At 35.0% G+C, this 17,152-nt stretch overlaps 1 protein-coding gene across 1 annotated transcript; it reads right to left on the bottom strand.

The window, feature by feature from the left end:
- Nucleotides 1-3,317: 3,317 nt before the first annotated feature.
- Nucleotides 3,318-16,668, bottom strand: LOC306846904 (cell adhesion molecule CEACAM5-like). The gene is made up of 10 exons (XM_079380595.1): nucleotides 16,577-16,668; nucleotides 16,312-16,365; nucleotides 15,563-15,847; nucleotides 14,639-14,920; nucleotides 13,349-13,618; nucleotides 10,311-10,589; nucleotides 9,781-10,035; nucleotides 8,713-8,833; nucleotides 5,290-5,337; nucleotides 3,318-4,641 (listed from the first exon to the last, which is right to left on the bottom strand). The coding sequence occupies exons 1-9, from the start codon at nucleotides 16,623-16,625 to the stop codon at nucleotides 5,319-5,321; spliced, it is 1,614 nt and encodes a 537-aa protein (XP_079236721.1). The 5' UTR covers nucleotides 16,626-16,668; the 3' UTR covers nucleotides 3,318-4,641; nucleotides 5,290-5,318.
- Nucleotides 16,669-17,152: the final 484 nt, after the last annotated feature.

Genomic DNA, 17,152 nt, shown 5'->3' with positions numbered 1-17,152 from the left:
TGAAAAAAACCTTACCATGGTAACCATATACAGTATACCAAAACACCAGTTAGTACAGTTACAATAACTACTGCAATCTAAAACAAAAAATGCTCTCTTTTTTTGATGTATAAATAATATTTGTTTAATTTAGAAACAATTGGTGTAGGTGTAGAAACAATTTTTACATTTAGAAATGAATAGTAAATTTCACAATTACATATAAATGACAAGAAACATTGAATTAAATGCAAAATTTAAAAGTAGAAACACTCAAAGTGTTTTCTTATAAAATATGTCATTCAATGTGTTACTTGCCGTTTCTGGTGAAATCTGAGTGAAAATTGTTTCTAGACCAATTTTTCCATAGTACTTTGCTAGTATCACAAATAAATACAAAGAAATGGCAGGTAACATTAAATAAACATGACATTTTGAAGTAGAAATAGTATTTTCTTATCAAACATACTTATAATCTTTAACTACAACTTGGAAAAATCTTCATATTTAAAATTTTTTAAATGTAATTTTTTTTTTTACAGTGTGTGATCTGTTTTTTTTTGTTGTTGTTGACATTTACATGTCAAATACCACAGCTTTTGTAGTTATTTATCTATAATATTCTTTGGTTACCATGGTATTTTTCTCACTATTCAGTATAAAAAAAGACCTGTTCAAGCTACATACTGTACAAACATACTCATTGAGGCCTGTGCCACATTGGATTATATTTCTGTGATGATAAATTGTGCTTTATGGCCAGTGGGAAAGCAGTCATTCATACTTTGGGTTACAGCACACATTCAGTGCATCAGTCAAGGAGTGTTGGGGAAACACCAAAAGCCTCAACAGAACGGCAGGCGTGGCTCTCGCAATTCACAACGGGCTGTCGTGGCACTGACTAAACACACATTTTTCTTTTTTGACATTTACATTTATTGAATGGGTGCACACATTCAAGTCGAGTCTCGGTGAAGGTATTAAACACCTCAGCTTTAAGGATCTTTGTGTTGACTTAAGACCAATGAACCCGCTCAACTGGTCACATATGAAAGGAGACCTGTGCAATTCAACACAGCTCCTTCACACCAGCCCAAGAATAGTGATATTAACGTCCATAAAGAACTGTCTTCAATAGAAAAAAAGAACTGCATACAACATTATGATGGTAAACACTGTAAAGCCCATGAAAATAAAATCAGTTAAACAAATAGACTGTACGCATTTTAACATTTACTGTCTTTCTCTTTCATTAAAATGGACCAAAAATATTGATGATTCATCCTGCACTACACAGATTTTTGTCCAATCATATGCTCTATTTGTACATTTTTATAAAGATGTGATCTCTCTCTTTACCTTTTTTTTAAAGAGCACAAATAAATGAGACAAAAACGTGTCATATTCATAAATTTATTCCTGAAGACTTCTAAGAAATCTTACTAAAATGGATGTATAACTTGTTTCCGTTAACAGATAAAAAAAAAAGGTAATTGTGACTTTCTCATAATTCAGATTTTTTTGACTTTTGACTAAATGCAGAATTGCAAAATATGGTTGCAAAAATTGCTAGACACGAACGCAGAATTGTGAAGAATTGCTAGATGTAAACACAGAATTGTGAGATTTAAAGAATTCGGAGAAAAAAAAAATTAGAATTGCAAGATGTAAACGCTGCATGATATAAGTGCAAAACAACGCAAATATAAACTTGCAATTCTGAGAAAAATAGTGAAAATTGCAAGACGTTTTAGTGTGAAATAAAGTCGCAATTACCTTGCTTACTTTTTATTCCATGCCAAAAAAACAACAACAACACTATATTGCGAGATAAACTCAAATTCAGAGAAAAATGTCAGAATTGCAAGATAAAATCTTACAATCTTACAAAATCTTACGGGGGCAGTCGTGGCCTAATGGATAGAGAGTTGGATTTGTAACCTGAAGGTCGTGGGTTCGAGTCTCAGGTCCGGCAGGGATTGCAGGTGGGGGGAGTGAATAATCAACACTCTCTCCACCCTCAATACCACCACTGAGGTGAGACCCTTGAGTAAGGCACTGAAACCCCAACTGCTCCCCAGGAGCCGCAACATTGGCTGCCCACTGCTCCGGGTGTATGTTCACTACTGTGTGTACACTTGGATGGGTTAAATGCAGAGCACAAATTCCCAGTATGGGTCACCATATTTGGCCACACACCACTTCCCTTTCCCTTTCCTTTACTTTATATTCCATGGCGGAAGCGAGCTTCCGTAAAAAAAAAAAAAAAAAAAAAAATCAAAAAAGTCAAGTCTTACAATTATTATTTTCTTGTTAATGAATGACAAAAAAGTGGGGCAGATCAAACATTCTTTTTAAACACATAATATAACAGTTACATAAAAGCAAAACACTTGAAAATAAATTATATATAAAACATGACTGCACTGCACTTTAAGAGAATATAAACACCCTGTAAACAACCTGAGAACATTTCACAAATGATAGATGTTGTTTGGTGACTATTCAAATAACTAATGCACTGTACAGCATTTGCGCACAAAAACAGTTACTTAAAAAAAAATTCAATTTCCATTTCAAATTTGATATCCAATTGCATTTTAAATTCTATCCGGTACAAAAACATATTTCACATTCAAAACACCTGATATTAGCTATGGCAAAGTACACAAGGATAAGACACTGTCAAATGGTGTCTGTCTCCACAGTGTGGTACAGTACAAACTAACCGTTAATTCAGTGTATCTGTGGTCAGACTCATATGATTACTGGTCTCTCCACACGAACAGCCCAGACCACTAAAAACACACGCAGGCTGCCGGAGATGGAACTGTCTACAGGTTTGCAGGAAGTTATAAATCTCAGCATTTTATGATATTTGTGTGTTTTAATGCAAAAAGGGAGTACAAATATATTTAGTGAATGTGTTAGTGTATTTTTGCTGTCGATTTGCACATACATATATATTAAGATGGTTCTGAATGGTGCTTGCGTACATCTAGGGTTAGAAGAAAGCGTGGGCAAGGACGTGTTATAAATCAGATTTGCCCATGAATATTGTATTGTTCGCCTCACAGTCCTTGCTGAAGTGGATGCTGGATATTTCTATTTGGATGTTTGTTCACTTAGCCAATAAGGCAAAAAATAAAATAAAAAAAATTCCATGGCCAATATATATTTTAAATATATGTTAAGATTATATTACACATATTAGCATTATTATATTATATAATGTGAAATAATGAAATATATTTATGAAATTTAAAACATTCCGTTTAAACCTTCAAATGCCAAAATATATTACAATATATACTTAAAAATAATACTCTTAATTTTTTGGTGAATGCATGTTTTTATATATTTTGGACAATATATAATATATAGTGGAAAATATATTTAGGCAATATACAATAAAAAAAAAAATCTCAGAAATATATAAAGAGCTAAAATTAACTAAAACCTATTAAAATATATTTATGCAAATTTATCAGCAATTTATTTAACTTGGCCATTTTTGTCTATTTTGAAATACAATTTAAAATACACATATTTGTAATATATATTTTCCATATTGGAGCAGAGGCTTTTTGCTTTTTTTTCAGCCATAACTCTTTAAATAAAGATTATTTCCAAAAAAATGAGGGGATCAACTTAGAAATCTCTTAAAATAAATGGGAAATATCAGGAATGATGGTTGCTCCGCCCCTGTACAAACAAACAAAGACAAGCTGAGATCCTACACAGATGCATCTCTATCTAGAGAGATCTGAGCAACATCAAACAGATCACTACAAGATCACTGTTTTGGTCCAAGAGAAAAACTAAACAATGAAAGAAAGAATCAGTATCAGACATCTGTTGATTAGAAAAAAATAAAAAATTCTCTCACATACTGGAACACAATAATTAACTTAAACGTATTAATACAAACACTTTTCAGTTTTAAACTTCAGATATGTTTGTCAACTCAAGGTGATTTTGAAAACCTGTTTTAGAAATCCATTGGAATCCTGATTACAGCAGGACGAATCATTGTGGGGACGCCCAAGGACAGAGTAGCAATTTCGCTGCAAAACTGTGGTATGTCGTTGTCCGCAAAAATGCATTTTTTTCCCGCTTCGGAGTTCAAGCATGTTGGATCTTGCCTTACTCTTAAAATACAATGTGTACGGCTCACTAAAAGACACGGGAATAGATGAGGGGTTAAACAAAACAAAAAAGTGTAGCAAAACATGACAAAGGTGTAAGAAGCTTAAAGCCTGCATCTGATCTCCAAGGCACGCTTTGCCACGAATGACCTTCCATCGACAGCTCAACAGAGCCTTCGGCTTCAAGTCAAGTTGGCCCCGCATATCTTCATTGCCTTGGGACTACCGAGCATGTTGAACAAGTCTTAAATGGAGGAGGAAGAACAAAGGAAGCTGTCCACTTCAGCCAAGGGAAGGAAGAGTCTCGCGTCAACCTCTATTGTGTCCATAAGATTGGGGTACGTTTGCTCAGGCTATAACAGAAAAACAATGGACATCTATAAACACGTTGAGCTCCTGAAAGGGCCAAACCGTCAGGTTTAAGTCAATTGGCAGTTTTTCCAGTTGCCTTGAGAGAAGGCTTTTGCAGATAAAGACTGATAAATGGCTGAGGGGTTGGTCTTGAAGATATGCTCTGAGGAAGAGATGTACATATCTGGTTACCCACGTAATGGATTTGTGAGTGCAAGCAAAAGCAGACTGACAATACTTCCAGCACATCAACGGCACAGATATTCCCCATTTGCCATTAAAATAACACAACGGCAAGATTAAAACAGGCTTCTATTGCAGAGAGCTTCCCACACCCAGTGAATAGACATGAAAACTAGTTTTCTTGCGACAGCAGAGCCACTCCTTTGTTAGTCCTTCAGATCGAAGCATATCCCTCCTTTCTTTTAAGCATATCTTTGTGAAAGTGTACAGAGCGAAGTCAATTCAAGTTTATTTGTATAGCGCTTTTTACGATACAACTCGTTGCAAAGCAGCTGTACAGGAATTTAAGTTTCCACAATATATTTATATATTGCAGAACCTTAATATGTTTGACTTATGGCAAAATTGGGTAATTCTGTATGCAAGTCAGGCACTTAATCAACACGTGCTGCCAAAACCAATACTGACATGCAATAAGGAAGCCTTTTGAAAGCCCGGAAGTATCATGCAGGAAAGTCAACAGCCTCAAGGCATTGCATAGAGCTAGCATGGAAAACAACAACAACAAATAAAGCTAAATAAATAATGTTAGTCTGCTGTAGCGAAACAAAAGATGCTATGCACTTACCGGGTCACTTCAACGTCACACATCTCGCTTTAATATGGAGATGTAATGCTAAAAAAAAAAAAAGGAAGTAATTATGTCATGTCATTACATTTTTGCATACATGGAGGAATAAATGAATGAAATAAACCACTAGGTTATGAAAGAACGGGGTGTAGTCACTATAGGTAAACACAGACACAATGACTCTGCATAACTAAAATAAAACCTCACAAGTGACTGAAAACTCCACTTACTCTTACAGCATAAAGGTACATACTGTATCACACACTAACTTTGGGTAAAAGCCTATTTTTAATTTGATTCAGTTCAGTATTCAATTAAATATAACTGCACTACCATTCAAAGGTTTGGGGTTGGTAAGATTTTCTTATGTTCTTTGAACAAAAGTATTTTATGCTCAACAAAATTGATCAAAAAATACAGTAAAAACAGTAATATTGTGAAATATTACCACAATTTAAAATAACCATTTTCTATTTTAATATATTTTAAAATGCAATATTCTTGTGATGGAAAAGCTGAATTTTCAGCAGCTATTATGGTAGAAACTGAGAATTATTTCTGTTCTATGAATGTAAAGTTTAAAAGAATAACATTTACTGTAAATGGAAATCTTTTGTAAAATTAGAAATGTCTTTACTGTCTCTTTTGATAAATTGAAACCATCTTTGCTTTTACTGACCAAACACTTTTGAACAGGAATGTATATTTTTCTGCCCATTTTGCATTTATGTTTTCAATGAACTCTTTCAGTTCATTCTGGCATTGCATTCTCTGCAAAGTATGACTTCAAATTAAATAAGGTAACTTAGAAAGCATAAGTTTGGGGTGGTGCACACATGATGCCTAGGTAGTGCTGTCTAGGTAGGCGGTTCACAATGTTTTGGAAAACAGATGATGATGTTATGATGTTGCACAAGCATCAAAAACCTGTTAGTTACAAACAAATTACACATATCATGTTCTTCTTCTGTTAATGTAATTACAGAGTGAACCATATATTCTTGCAAAATACATTTCTGTTCCAGTGACAAAAAAAACAATATCTGAACAACTCATGCTATGACAAATAGGTCAAGCCCTCTCAGCATCAGTGAGACTTCATTGACATGATAACAGAGCGAAATAAGCAAGCAGCAAGACAGATAGTTGTGCAAGGCTCAAACTGCTGCAGAAATGCTCAAAAGGGTAAGACGTGTGTGGACATGACTGACATTCCAACGATATTCCTCAATGATCTCAATTGAATTCTCCTTCGGATTCCTTCGTTGAGATACACGAGAGATTTGGATTAAAATATAATTATATAGCAGGTAAATGTAGGTAATTATGTAATTTCATCATCATTTTTATTCACCTGAATAGAAAAGTCAATCAAAGAGACTGACAGTTAGGCAGTCTCAAATTAATGATGAGAAAAAAAAAAAGGATGTTCTTCACAAATGTCTTATTTATGTTTATATACTTATTAATGTACTTATATTTAAATATATACATATATATCTGTTGACAAAAACATGCAATCCATAGGTGGTCTAAGAGAAAATGCACTACGGTTGTACGTTATCTATGACAGACATCAGAAAACAAATGAAGGGGAGTTGGCCTTCACTCCCTCCCAGGATGCATTTGTCACAGATGAAAAACTCGAATTGCAACTTCCAGTTAAAGATCTGATACATTTTCTTAGTACAACTCTTTTAGATCTTTACACAAACTTTGCTTTCAGAAATTGAAACACATCTGAAAATTGAAAAAAGAAATGCAATGTTCTACCTACACCCGGTTGGTTTTGCATTTCTGTGAGTCGTGCTAGTTTCTTATCAAATAAACATCTCTCTGTTATACTAATCAGTTGCATTTGCATATGATATCCCTCAAAGCTTAGTTTTGCATTTCCAGTATTTCCTGTCTTTCCATTTTCTACATATGCTATCACATTTAGATAGGAACACAAGCCTTCTATGAAATTATCAGTATGATATGAAGCTCTTGTAGTGATTAGACGTTTGTCTAAACAAAACAGATTTTTCCATGTACTATCATCTCTCTGATAAAATCAATGTCAAATTTTTATAGACTAAATTTAAAAAACATTGTCCTCTAGATTCTTTATCATCTCAGCACAAGATAGAAATGTAAGCTGCTGTCTGGTTTCAAACTCGAGCGTAGAAGGGTTGGGTGTGGAAGGCTTGGAAAACAGACCTCACCACTTGGGAGTATTTGGCGGTAGAACATTTGAAGAAGGGAAGAGAGTAGAGAAGAGAAGAGACAACCATTGATTTTAGAGCACAAAGGCAATAAAACGTCCATAGAGCAAAAGTAAATTCAAAAATGACAATTCAATGTCATTATTTAGCTCAATGTTATTCCAAACATTCCGAATACGCTGTTGCGGAACACAAAAGATATCGGAACTTTCAGATATGGAATACGTGAGTCATACAAGTCAACTACTTTGTGTTTTTTCCTGTTTGGGTTTGAAACAGGTTTTGGAACGACACGTGACTGAGTAAATAATGACAGATTTTTCAGTTTCATGTTAACTATTCCATTAACAGCCCATACTACAGTTTTCGTGCAGTAAATCAGCATATTAGACTGATTTCTGAAGGATCATATGACACTGAAGACGAGTAATGATGCTGAAAATTCAGTTTTGCATCATAGGAATAAATTACATTTTAAAATATATTCAAATAGAAACAGTTATTTTAAATTGAAATAATATTTCACAATATTACTGTTTTTACTGTATTTTTCTTAAATAAATGCAGCTTTGATGAATATAAGAGAAAAATCTAACCCACCCCAAACTTTTGAATGATACTGATGAATAAGTGTGAATGTTATCAAATACTAGTGCTTAACAAAATTACATAGTTACATACCAAAGGCAAAACTGAATAATATTGCCACATTATTACCGCTGTTTCATCGCACTAACACCACTATAAAAGACTCGAGTTACGAAAGAACAATAATCACTTCATTCCATTTTAAACTGCCCCTTTGGCAAATCAATGTGACTAGAATGGAATCAGGAAGTGGCAGAATGCATTATATCTTACAACACGTGGGCTGAAGGTTTACTGATTGACACTGTCATGTATCATGTCACCGAAACCACCCCCGTATCCGGTGAGGTCAAAATGTTAAGTGGTGAAGTTATTTGCATAATGTCATTGCCTAATTGTTAGGTTAAACATCTGAGGATGCAAAACATGAGAAGAATGGGACAGCGGCGACATGGAGAGTAAAGATCTACAGTACAAGCTGTGAATGTGAAGAGAAAGAGACAACTGACAGCTTTTGAGGCTTAATGGTGATTATCATACACAATCGCTTCAAATCAAACCTACATTTATATGCACTAGATTCATGAATGTGACGGGAGGGTAGAAGAATGAATTTTAGACTCACTCTGTATTTGACTTTTTCTTGCACTTTATAATACAAGCAATGATGATCACGGCCACAAGCACGCCAATTACAATCCCAGCAATTGCTCCACCAGACAGGCCCTCATCAACCGCACCGACCTCTGCAAAACAGGAGGTGTTTAGATTATAGACCAAACACACACACACACACACAACAAATTAAATTCACATACTGTATCTAAACATAAACAGGGCCTAAAACTATCATTCTACTTCACCTGCCAATGGCCGGTGACTTGAGAAAATTTGCTGGCCATAATTTTTTTTTACCATCCTATGAAATTGTGTGTGCATTATTTCATTAAGAAAACAGGCCAAACAAATTGGGGAAACGAATTGCAGTTTATTGTTATTATTATTTTCACCAAATTAAAAAAAATTAAACAAATCAATAAAGAAATATCATGATAAAACCTTATGAACTACAAAGTATTTCAAAATAATTTACATTTATATAAATTATTATTTCTAATATCATTAACAAAATTATTATTAATAATAATTATTATTATTGACATTAAATAAACATTTTACTTAATATTCACTCTAAATAAAACAGTTAATTTTGTCATTAAAATAATCAGATTTTTGCAAATAATTCGGTTAATCTGGCACATTACAAGCCATTATTCTCAAATTGAATTGGCTGACATATATCGGTCTAAATCTAGATATGAATTTCCACTCAAAATTTATATTAATCAGTAGGCACTCTTAGTGGCCTATGCGAATAATGTCATAATCACTAAACACTTGATAAATACTACTTATATAATATTAAAATAATAAAAGCAATATATAATAATACTATATTAACAATTTATAATCTCATAGAATTAAACTACTATAATATAATATGATGTACATTAATGTGAAACATAAATACTAACTTAAGATTTAATTAATAAGTCTTGCCAATATATCAGTATTTGAATTACAAGAATTGTATACCGATAATACCTTTACCGATAAACTTAAAATGCCAAGATGTGGATTTTCTGTTTTGTGAGCTGAGAATGGGAGTGAATTCTTGAACTGCCAGGTTTACCTGTGACTGCGAGTTTGTGTGTCGTTGTTTTCGTCATTCCTGTGATGGGGTTGAATGCCTCGCAGGTGTACGTGCCACTATCCGTGACTCTGGCCTTGGCAATAATAATGTCTGCCTGGCTGACATTCATTACTGTACCATTGAGCTTCCATGAGAATGTACTGGGAGGAACAGAGTCTGCAGAGCAATTTAATACTGCAGGTTCTTCAAACTTCACTGCATTCTTCCCTTTAACGTTCACACTTTCTGGACCATCTGAGGGACATCAGAAAGATTGGCTCAGTTAGGAAGGTCACATTTACAGAGTAATACAAACAAAACGTCAGTAACAAAACAAGCAGAAAGGAAACCACCACCATTTATGAACAAGATAGGCTAATGTTTAGACAAGACAACAAAAGATAAGTGATACACGAATCACCATGTCCTAAGCAGACATGACACGTCTCTATCCTCCAAAGTGAAATACTACCCAAAGTGCCAAAATCTCAGTCATTGTGCAGAACAGCTTGGATCTTTTGGATACTTACAGTTGATCACCATCACATAGGTGCTTTCGTCTTTGTTGACTTTGTTCTTCAGTTGGCACTTGTAGTTGCCAGCATCCTCTTTAACAACTTTAACGATGGTCAGAGTTTTCTTGTCAGCTGAGAGAATTATACGGTCACCAGAAGTCACAGGTTTGCTTTCCTTCAGCCATTCCACGCTTTCGGTTTTTCCAGCAGCTGCTGAGCAGGTGATGTTGACCGTGCTGTTGCCAGCGATGAGAAGTGATGAGGAGCTAGAGATATTTGTTCCAGATAAGGCCTCTAGCAGAACACAGCAGAAGAGAAGACAAGTAATATATGATGCATTCAGAAAATGGACCCTCATATTCAAAATTCAAAAAAATGTTCACCAAGGCTGCATTTATTTGACTAAAAATACAGTAAAACAATAATACTGAGAAATTAAAATAACGGTGTGCTTTTTTAATATGAATTTACAGCATCATTACGCCAGTCTCCAGTGTCACTGGAGAAATTATTCGAAATGCTGGTCTCCTGCTCAAGTAACATTTCTTATTTTTTTATAAAAACAGATGTTCTGCTTAATATTTTTGTGGAAAACTGTGTTTTAGGTACCTTTGATGAATATAAAAATCAAAAGAACAGCATTTGTTTGAAATAGAAATCTTTTACGGTCACTTTTGATCAATTTAATGAATCCATGCTGAATAAAAGTACCAATTTCTTTCAAAAGAGAAAAAATATACACAACTTGAACTTTTGAATAGTACTACATAAACGGCACATAACTGGGACCACACCACTATGATTGGTCATTTTAAATTTCAATTAGATGGTGGCTTTCTAAGTGGGTGAATCTTTCTTAAAAAAAAGACGCAAAGACAATTACCTCTAAATCACCTTTGCTTTACCATTGCTTTCAAATCTGCTGAAGTAATTGACTGTAAAGCAGTTTGACCAATAACGTGCAGGCATTCAACAAAATCGACCAATCGTGGCCTGCGAGCAGACGGGAGCTACAAAGAATATTCAAATCAATGCAAATATGCATACATATAATGTATGAGCACTGTAAAGAGCATGTCAATAATAAAAAAAAAGATAAAAAGGACAGACATTTTGGAAATTTAGAAATCCCTGCCAGGACGTGTGCGCAAAAAACAAGATCTATGGTCAACCTAAAATCTGGCCGTGTGAGATATCTCAACAGCTTCATTCACCAGAAATGCATTTGTAACCCAAAAGATATTAGATGTCGTTACATCTGTTTTGCATGAACAGTTTGCATTAAAATTTTATACAAAATCAATGACACAAAAACGCATTACGGTTACAACTTTAAGATCAACCCTGCACTGACAGATCACTCTGGTATTCTGTGAGTGAAACCTTAGCCGAGCAGTACCTGCCCAAACTATAGGTGACGTCAGACAGTTTGTATTCTGCTTTCTTTAGTGTGTGAGTTTCTCACACATGTGGAAACACCTTAGGGGAAGGCACTGTTCTTTATAACAGCCACAGAGCCTGAGACCACAGGTTCAGAAGCCATGTACAATCAATCTGCCCCCAATCAAAGAAAGCAGATTTCTTGAAACTTCAACCCACTAACATGAGCCGAGGCAGACCTCAGAGCAAAGCAGACGAACAGGTTCATCCTTTAAAAGCACTTGTAAACCAGGAAGCCATTCTGAATAAGATATAGAAAAACAGCTGTTGCTTGGTGATGTATAAAATAATATATTGTTCACCCGCAAAATGACAATTCTATCATAATGTCATTCCAACCTTTTATCTTTTTTTTCAGTGGCAAGGCCAAATTCTGAAGAGGGACCAGCTGATTTTTATTTATTTTTTTCCATGCAATTACAATGAATGGGGGCCTGAAGCTTTCAAGCTTTTCAAATCATGAAAATGCATCTTCGAAATATAATAAAAGCAGTTCATATGACTTATGCACTATATTCTAAATCTTCTGAAGCCATACAATTGCTTTGTGAGAAACTAAATTTAAGTCATCATTTAAACTAGTTTTGTGAACCAGATCTATTAATAAATTGAAAACGTTCATTAAACACACTAGCTGAGGGAAATGACAAGATTTTTTTGTCTCAATAATCCTTATGGTAGGATTTCGGAAGATTTGGAATGTAGTGCATGAGTCTTATTTTTTGGCAGTCTTTGTGTCCTTTTTGAAGTTTGAAAGCCTCAGTTTGTTGTAATTGCACTGGAGAAGTGCAACCAGCAGCAATTCACCTTTTGTGTTCCAGGGAAGAAAGTTGTGCGGGACTGGGATAACATGAGTAAATAATGACTTAGAATAACCATTTCTAGGTAACATTCAACATTTAACAGATCTCAAGTCTCATTTCAGTTTCGTTTCCATTGCCCTTTTAAGGCAAATGTACTTGTTCCTCTTCCAGAGTACTTTTTTTTTAACCCTTATCTCACTTCTTGGCAGTGAAGTCACCATGGTAAAGCGTGTCTATCTCCGTACTGCTCCACTGCTAATCAAAAGATTTCAACGGATGTCTTTACTTACACTTCTAAAATCAATGGTGGTTCTATGCAGCACCATTCAGAGGTTTTAAACAAAAAGTCCTCTCTCTTAATAATCTATTTTTTACTAGATTGTTCTTTACAGAATAAATAGTTATATTTTAAGTAAATATGGTTTAAAACATGTTAATTCAACTATATATAGAAAAAGGGCCTCTCAATATGCTTTTCTGAAATAAGCATATCCAAATTCTAGCTTGCTATTTTGCAACATTTATTCAAATACAAAATATGCAAGAACATCATAGCTTGCATGATCAGTGATTTCCTAAAAACATTTATCATTACCAATTTGATTTGAGAATAAAACAAAAAAAAAATAACATTTGTATTGGTGATTATTGGAACTACTGGTTCTTATTGGAACCTATAGTCTAATAGTGGGCTGTATATAGCATTTACTCAGAGTGCTGTAAATGTAGTACTAGAGAAACAATGCACAGTTGAGGAAACTTCTGTTTGTATTCAAAGCATCTGTACATGGCTTTACGCTTCTGACTTACCCAGAACAGACACCACAGCGACCTGCGAGGAAACGTAGCGGTTGGTCTTTGCATTGGAGGCCACGCAGCTATAGTTTCCACTGTTTGTTTCCTCTACATTGGTGAGGGTGATGTTGGCCGTGGTCTTCTGAGGCATCGCCTCCCCATTAAACATCCACTGGAGCTGAGCGGGAGGGTCAGACTGGGCTGAGCATGTGAAGGTTAAGTTAGAGCCTTTCTTAAGGAATGAATCTGTTGGAGTCTGTGTCATGACGACTTTCTCTGGGCCATCTAGGTAGAAGGAAAAAAGAACAAAACGTGATGAAAAGGAGGCACAAGTGAAGGTTCATAAAAGGCAGCTATGTTTTATGGATTTTTGATCAATTTAAGATTAATCCAAATCCATTTTTTAAGAAATACAATTCTAGTTTTTGACATCAAAAGCTCAACAAGAAATTTAAGAATTTAGGTTTTTACTAGAAGAGAAACATCAAAAGTTGTGCCATGTTACGTCATTTCACATCTTCCATTTTATTAAGATACTGTTAATCTCATCTTTAAATGAAGAGGATGTATTTTGAGGATCAGAATTTGGTTATAGTTCAAATTTAGGCCAAAGAAAAATGTTTTTAGAAAGCAGTGATAGTCTAAGACTCAATAGATTCTGCTGCAGTGCATTTACTTTATGACCAAACCATGCACTTGAGAGCTGACCTGTAAATGCACGCATGCACAAACAAACGCCATTTTAAAACTTTCATCCTCTTCCTGCTGTTCACAGGCTCATTCACAACCCTATTTTATCTAAGCTCAGCCTGCATTTTTTCCTGCACCTGCAGCAGAACCTGTCTGATCTAGAAAGTCTCTTCTGATCTCTGCTGACATGTGTGCTCTCTAGTGCACACCATCTGCAGAGACAAAGAGTGCAGACAGTAAAAATCAAAGACAATCTCAATTTATCTCCACTAGCACCAGTGCTGCTGTGGTAAATTTACTGCAACTTTACTGCAAGTACTTGTATGCACAGATTGTGTAAATTTATGTGAATCACATAGTCTTTGTTGTAAAGTCAGGGTTATTATGAAAGACAATTCAGTGGTGCTTTTTTCTTTAGACCTTTTTCCAGCTTGAAAGACCTGTTCACTATGAACTGTCACTCCATGGAAAGTATTGCCTAAATGTAAAAGGTTACATCATATGAGCTTGGAACAACATAAGGGTGAGTAATCAATGACTACTCTTTGGCTGAACTGTTCCTTTAAGACATTTGAGTGTTTGTCTTAGACTGTGTGGGTGTGATCAGGTACCTACAGCTCACAGTGAGATTGAAGGGAGCGCTCCTCCCTGACTCAAGTGCGTTTTCTGCAATACAGAAGATGGGTCCTCGCAGATCTGTACGGCGAACTTCAGCGATAGTTAGCTCATTGCCATCTGTGTTTACTTTCATATGTGTGCCATCCACCACCAAAGGGACTGAACCGTTCAGCCACTTGTAAGTAAAGGAGCCTTTGGCAGAGCAGGAAAGAACCACGGTGTCGTTGACCTCTACAGCTTCAGGTAGATTGGACGAAATCTTGACGTCAGTTATGGGTTCTGGAGAAAAGAGAAGAGAACCATGGATTGGGTTCATTCAGAAACATCTTTGCTCTTGCTTAGACTTTCCCAGGGAATGAAACCCAAGAGAAACCTAAGGTTAAGTGCCTTGCTCAAGGCCATAATAGTGACAGGTCATGACTTGCTTTTTGGGCGATACAACCAACATCCTCTAGATAACCAACCCTGAGAGTTGACAACATACATATTACATCAAGAAAGTCTCCTAGACAGATCTAAAATCTCTGTAAACGCTTGATTTCCAGTCAATGGATGAATCATATTGCAATACGTTTAAAGCAAATCACAAAATGAGTCATAACTATTATCCATTTGGGTAGATTCAATCATATCATTCATCATTCATCATTCTCTAAAACCAAATGCAAATGGCATATTACCTGAAATTAACCCACTGTTCAACTGTGAAATTAACTGTTTTTGTGATTCAGTGCGACACTGTCTCAAAGAACTGCTATAAAGTTTACTTTTTGTATTCAACTAATGCTTTTAACAAATTTGTGCAGGCCTTGAACCTTCAACCATTCATTCATCTTCAGACCTTCAAACACTAGGCTTCACCAACCAGGTGTCTAGTAACTATACAATAAACCTGGATTGCACTGGATAGTCAACACTTACCAAGAACCTCTAGATCAATTTGTCCAGACAGTTGTTTTCCGTTAGTAGTGACTATATTGAGAATATATTCCCCTTCATCCTCCTTCACCAGCGGCCCAAGCTGAAGCTCACACGTCGTCTTATTGTAGATGATTCTGCTGGCATATTTCTCTTCAATGTTATCTGTGTTTGTTGATGGGACACTTGTAATTATCGGTGCAATTACTGATCCTTTGTTGAAATTCCATGCTACGGTTAGAAAATCCTGTGTTGAGGTGATTGTTGTCTTGAAGGTCACATATTTACCTGGTTCAATGAGGTAAGGAGAAATCTAGATTAAAACACCACTGTTAAGTTCTTAGAAACCCATCTAATATTTTATGAATAACTTGAAATGAATATTTTGATTTAATGAACAAATGGTGGTGCAACCATCTACTGAAATAATACTCAAATACTCTCCTTGCACATTGAATACATGAGTACACAGCAGGTGTTCTTGTCACGTGGCAACAAAATAGTTTAGTTATGCCACACTTAATTTGATTTGGCAGACATTTTTTTAAGTAGGCTAATAATAATTCAAACTATTAAATAAAATTATATTCTAAAATAAATAATACTTTGTGGCAAACATCTAAACAATCAAATTACTGATAGCACTTCTTTTTTAAGATTTCCAGACATTTTTTAAAATCAAGAATACAAATATTTTTGTTAATAGAAAACAAAAACACACTGAACCATGGATAAACCACACAAGGACTCACCGATAACGCCGTTTGTTTTGTCATTGAGAAGCGGGCTGCCCTCGGAACAGCATCCTATAACAGGAACGATTTTCAGTCAGGACACTTAATGTGAACTAATGCATACAAATTAAACTACACATTACCACATTATGTCCTGATGTAGGCTACTGTTAAAAAGCTTTCAATGATTTTTACATACAAAAATTTAGTTTTTGAAATTTAAAAGTAAAAGACTACATGTGCTAAGTGACAGTTTTGTCTTTAATATTTGTTTTTAACTTACCAAGAGCGGCCAAAATGAGCAAAGGCAGCTTAAAGTTATAGAAATCCATATGGAGTCTCTGGAGGGACAGACAGGAATGCGAGACGGTGTGACTTCTCTGGAAGAACTTAAGTTAACGAGACACACCCAACCAGTTTATCTGAAAACCCGCCCCGTTCAACCTGTACTCTACATGTCATCATTTACCGTGCTTTATTAAGAGGAAACATTGCCCCCTAGCCTTCATTTATCACTGGCATTTTGTTTCTTACCATATAAAAACACACAGCATGTTGCTTATTTGCATAGAGTACTTAAACAGGAAAGGTAAACTGTCAGTATAAATAATAACTGTTTTATTATTATTATTATTATTATTATTATTAAATAAGCATTAAATATTACAGTAAAGTATGCACAAGATCAGGCTGTTGTATTAACACTGCAATATATGCACATACAAATAAAACACTAATAATAAAAAAATATTTAAATACATATTTAATTATATATATATATAATAAAATTAAATAATGCACAAGATCAAGCTGTTTTATTAACATTGAAATATATATCCATGTTAAATCATGTATTATG

This window comes from Barbus barbus, assembly GCF_936440315.1.
Source record: "Barbus barbus genome assembly, chromosome: 27".
Lineage (NCBI taxonomy): Eukaryota > Metazoa > Chordata > Actinopteri > Cypriniformes > Cyprinidae > Barbus > Barbus barbus.
Note: the sequence above shows the minus strand (reverse complement) of the source record. Positions and strands in the feature narration are given on the sequence as shown.

Coding starts and splice junctions, on each gene's coding strand:
- LOC306846904 (XM_079380595.1), bottom strand. CDS start 16,625: ATGGATTTCTATAACTTTAAGCTGCCTTTGCTCATTTTGGCCGCTCTT. Junction 14,921..15,562: donor AATTGATCTAGAGGTTCTTG/GTAAGTGTTGAC, acceptor TCTTTTCTCCAG/AACCCATAACTGACGTCAAG. Junction 10,036..10,310: donor CTATGTGATGGTGATCAACT/GTAAGTATCCAA, acceptor GATGTCCCTCAG/ATGGTCCAGAAAGTGTGAAC.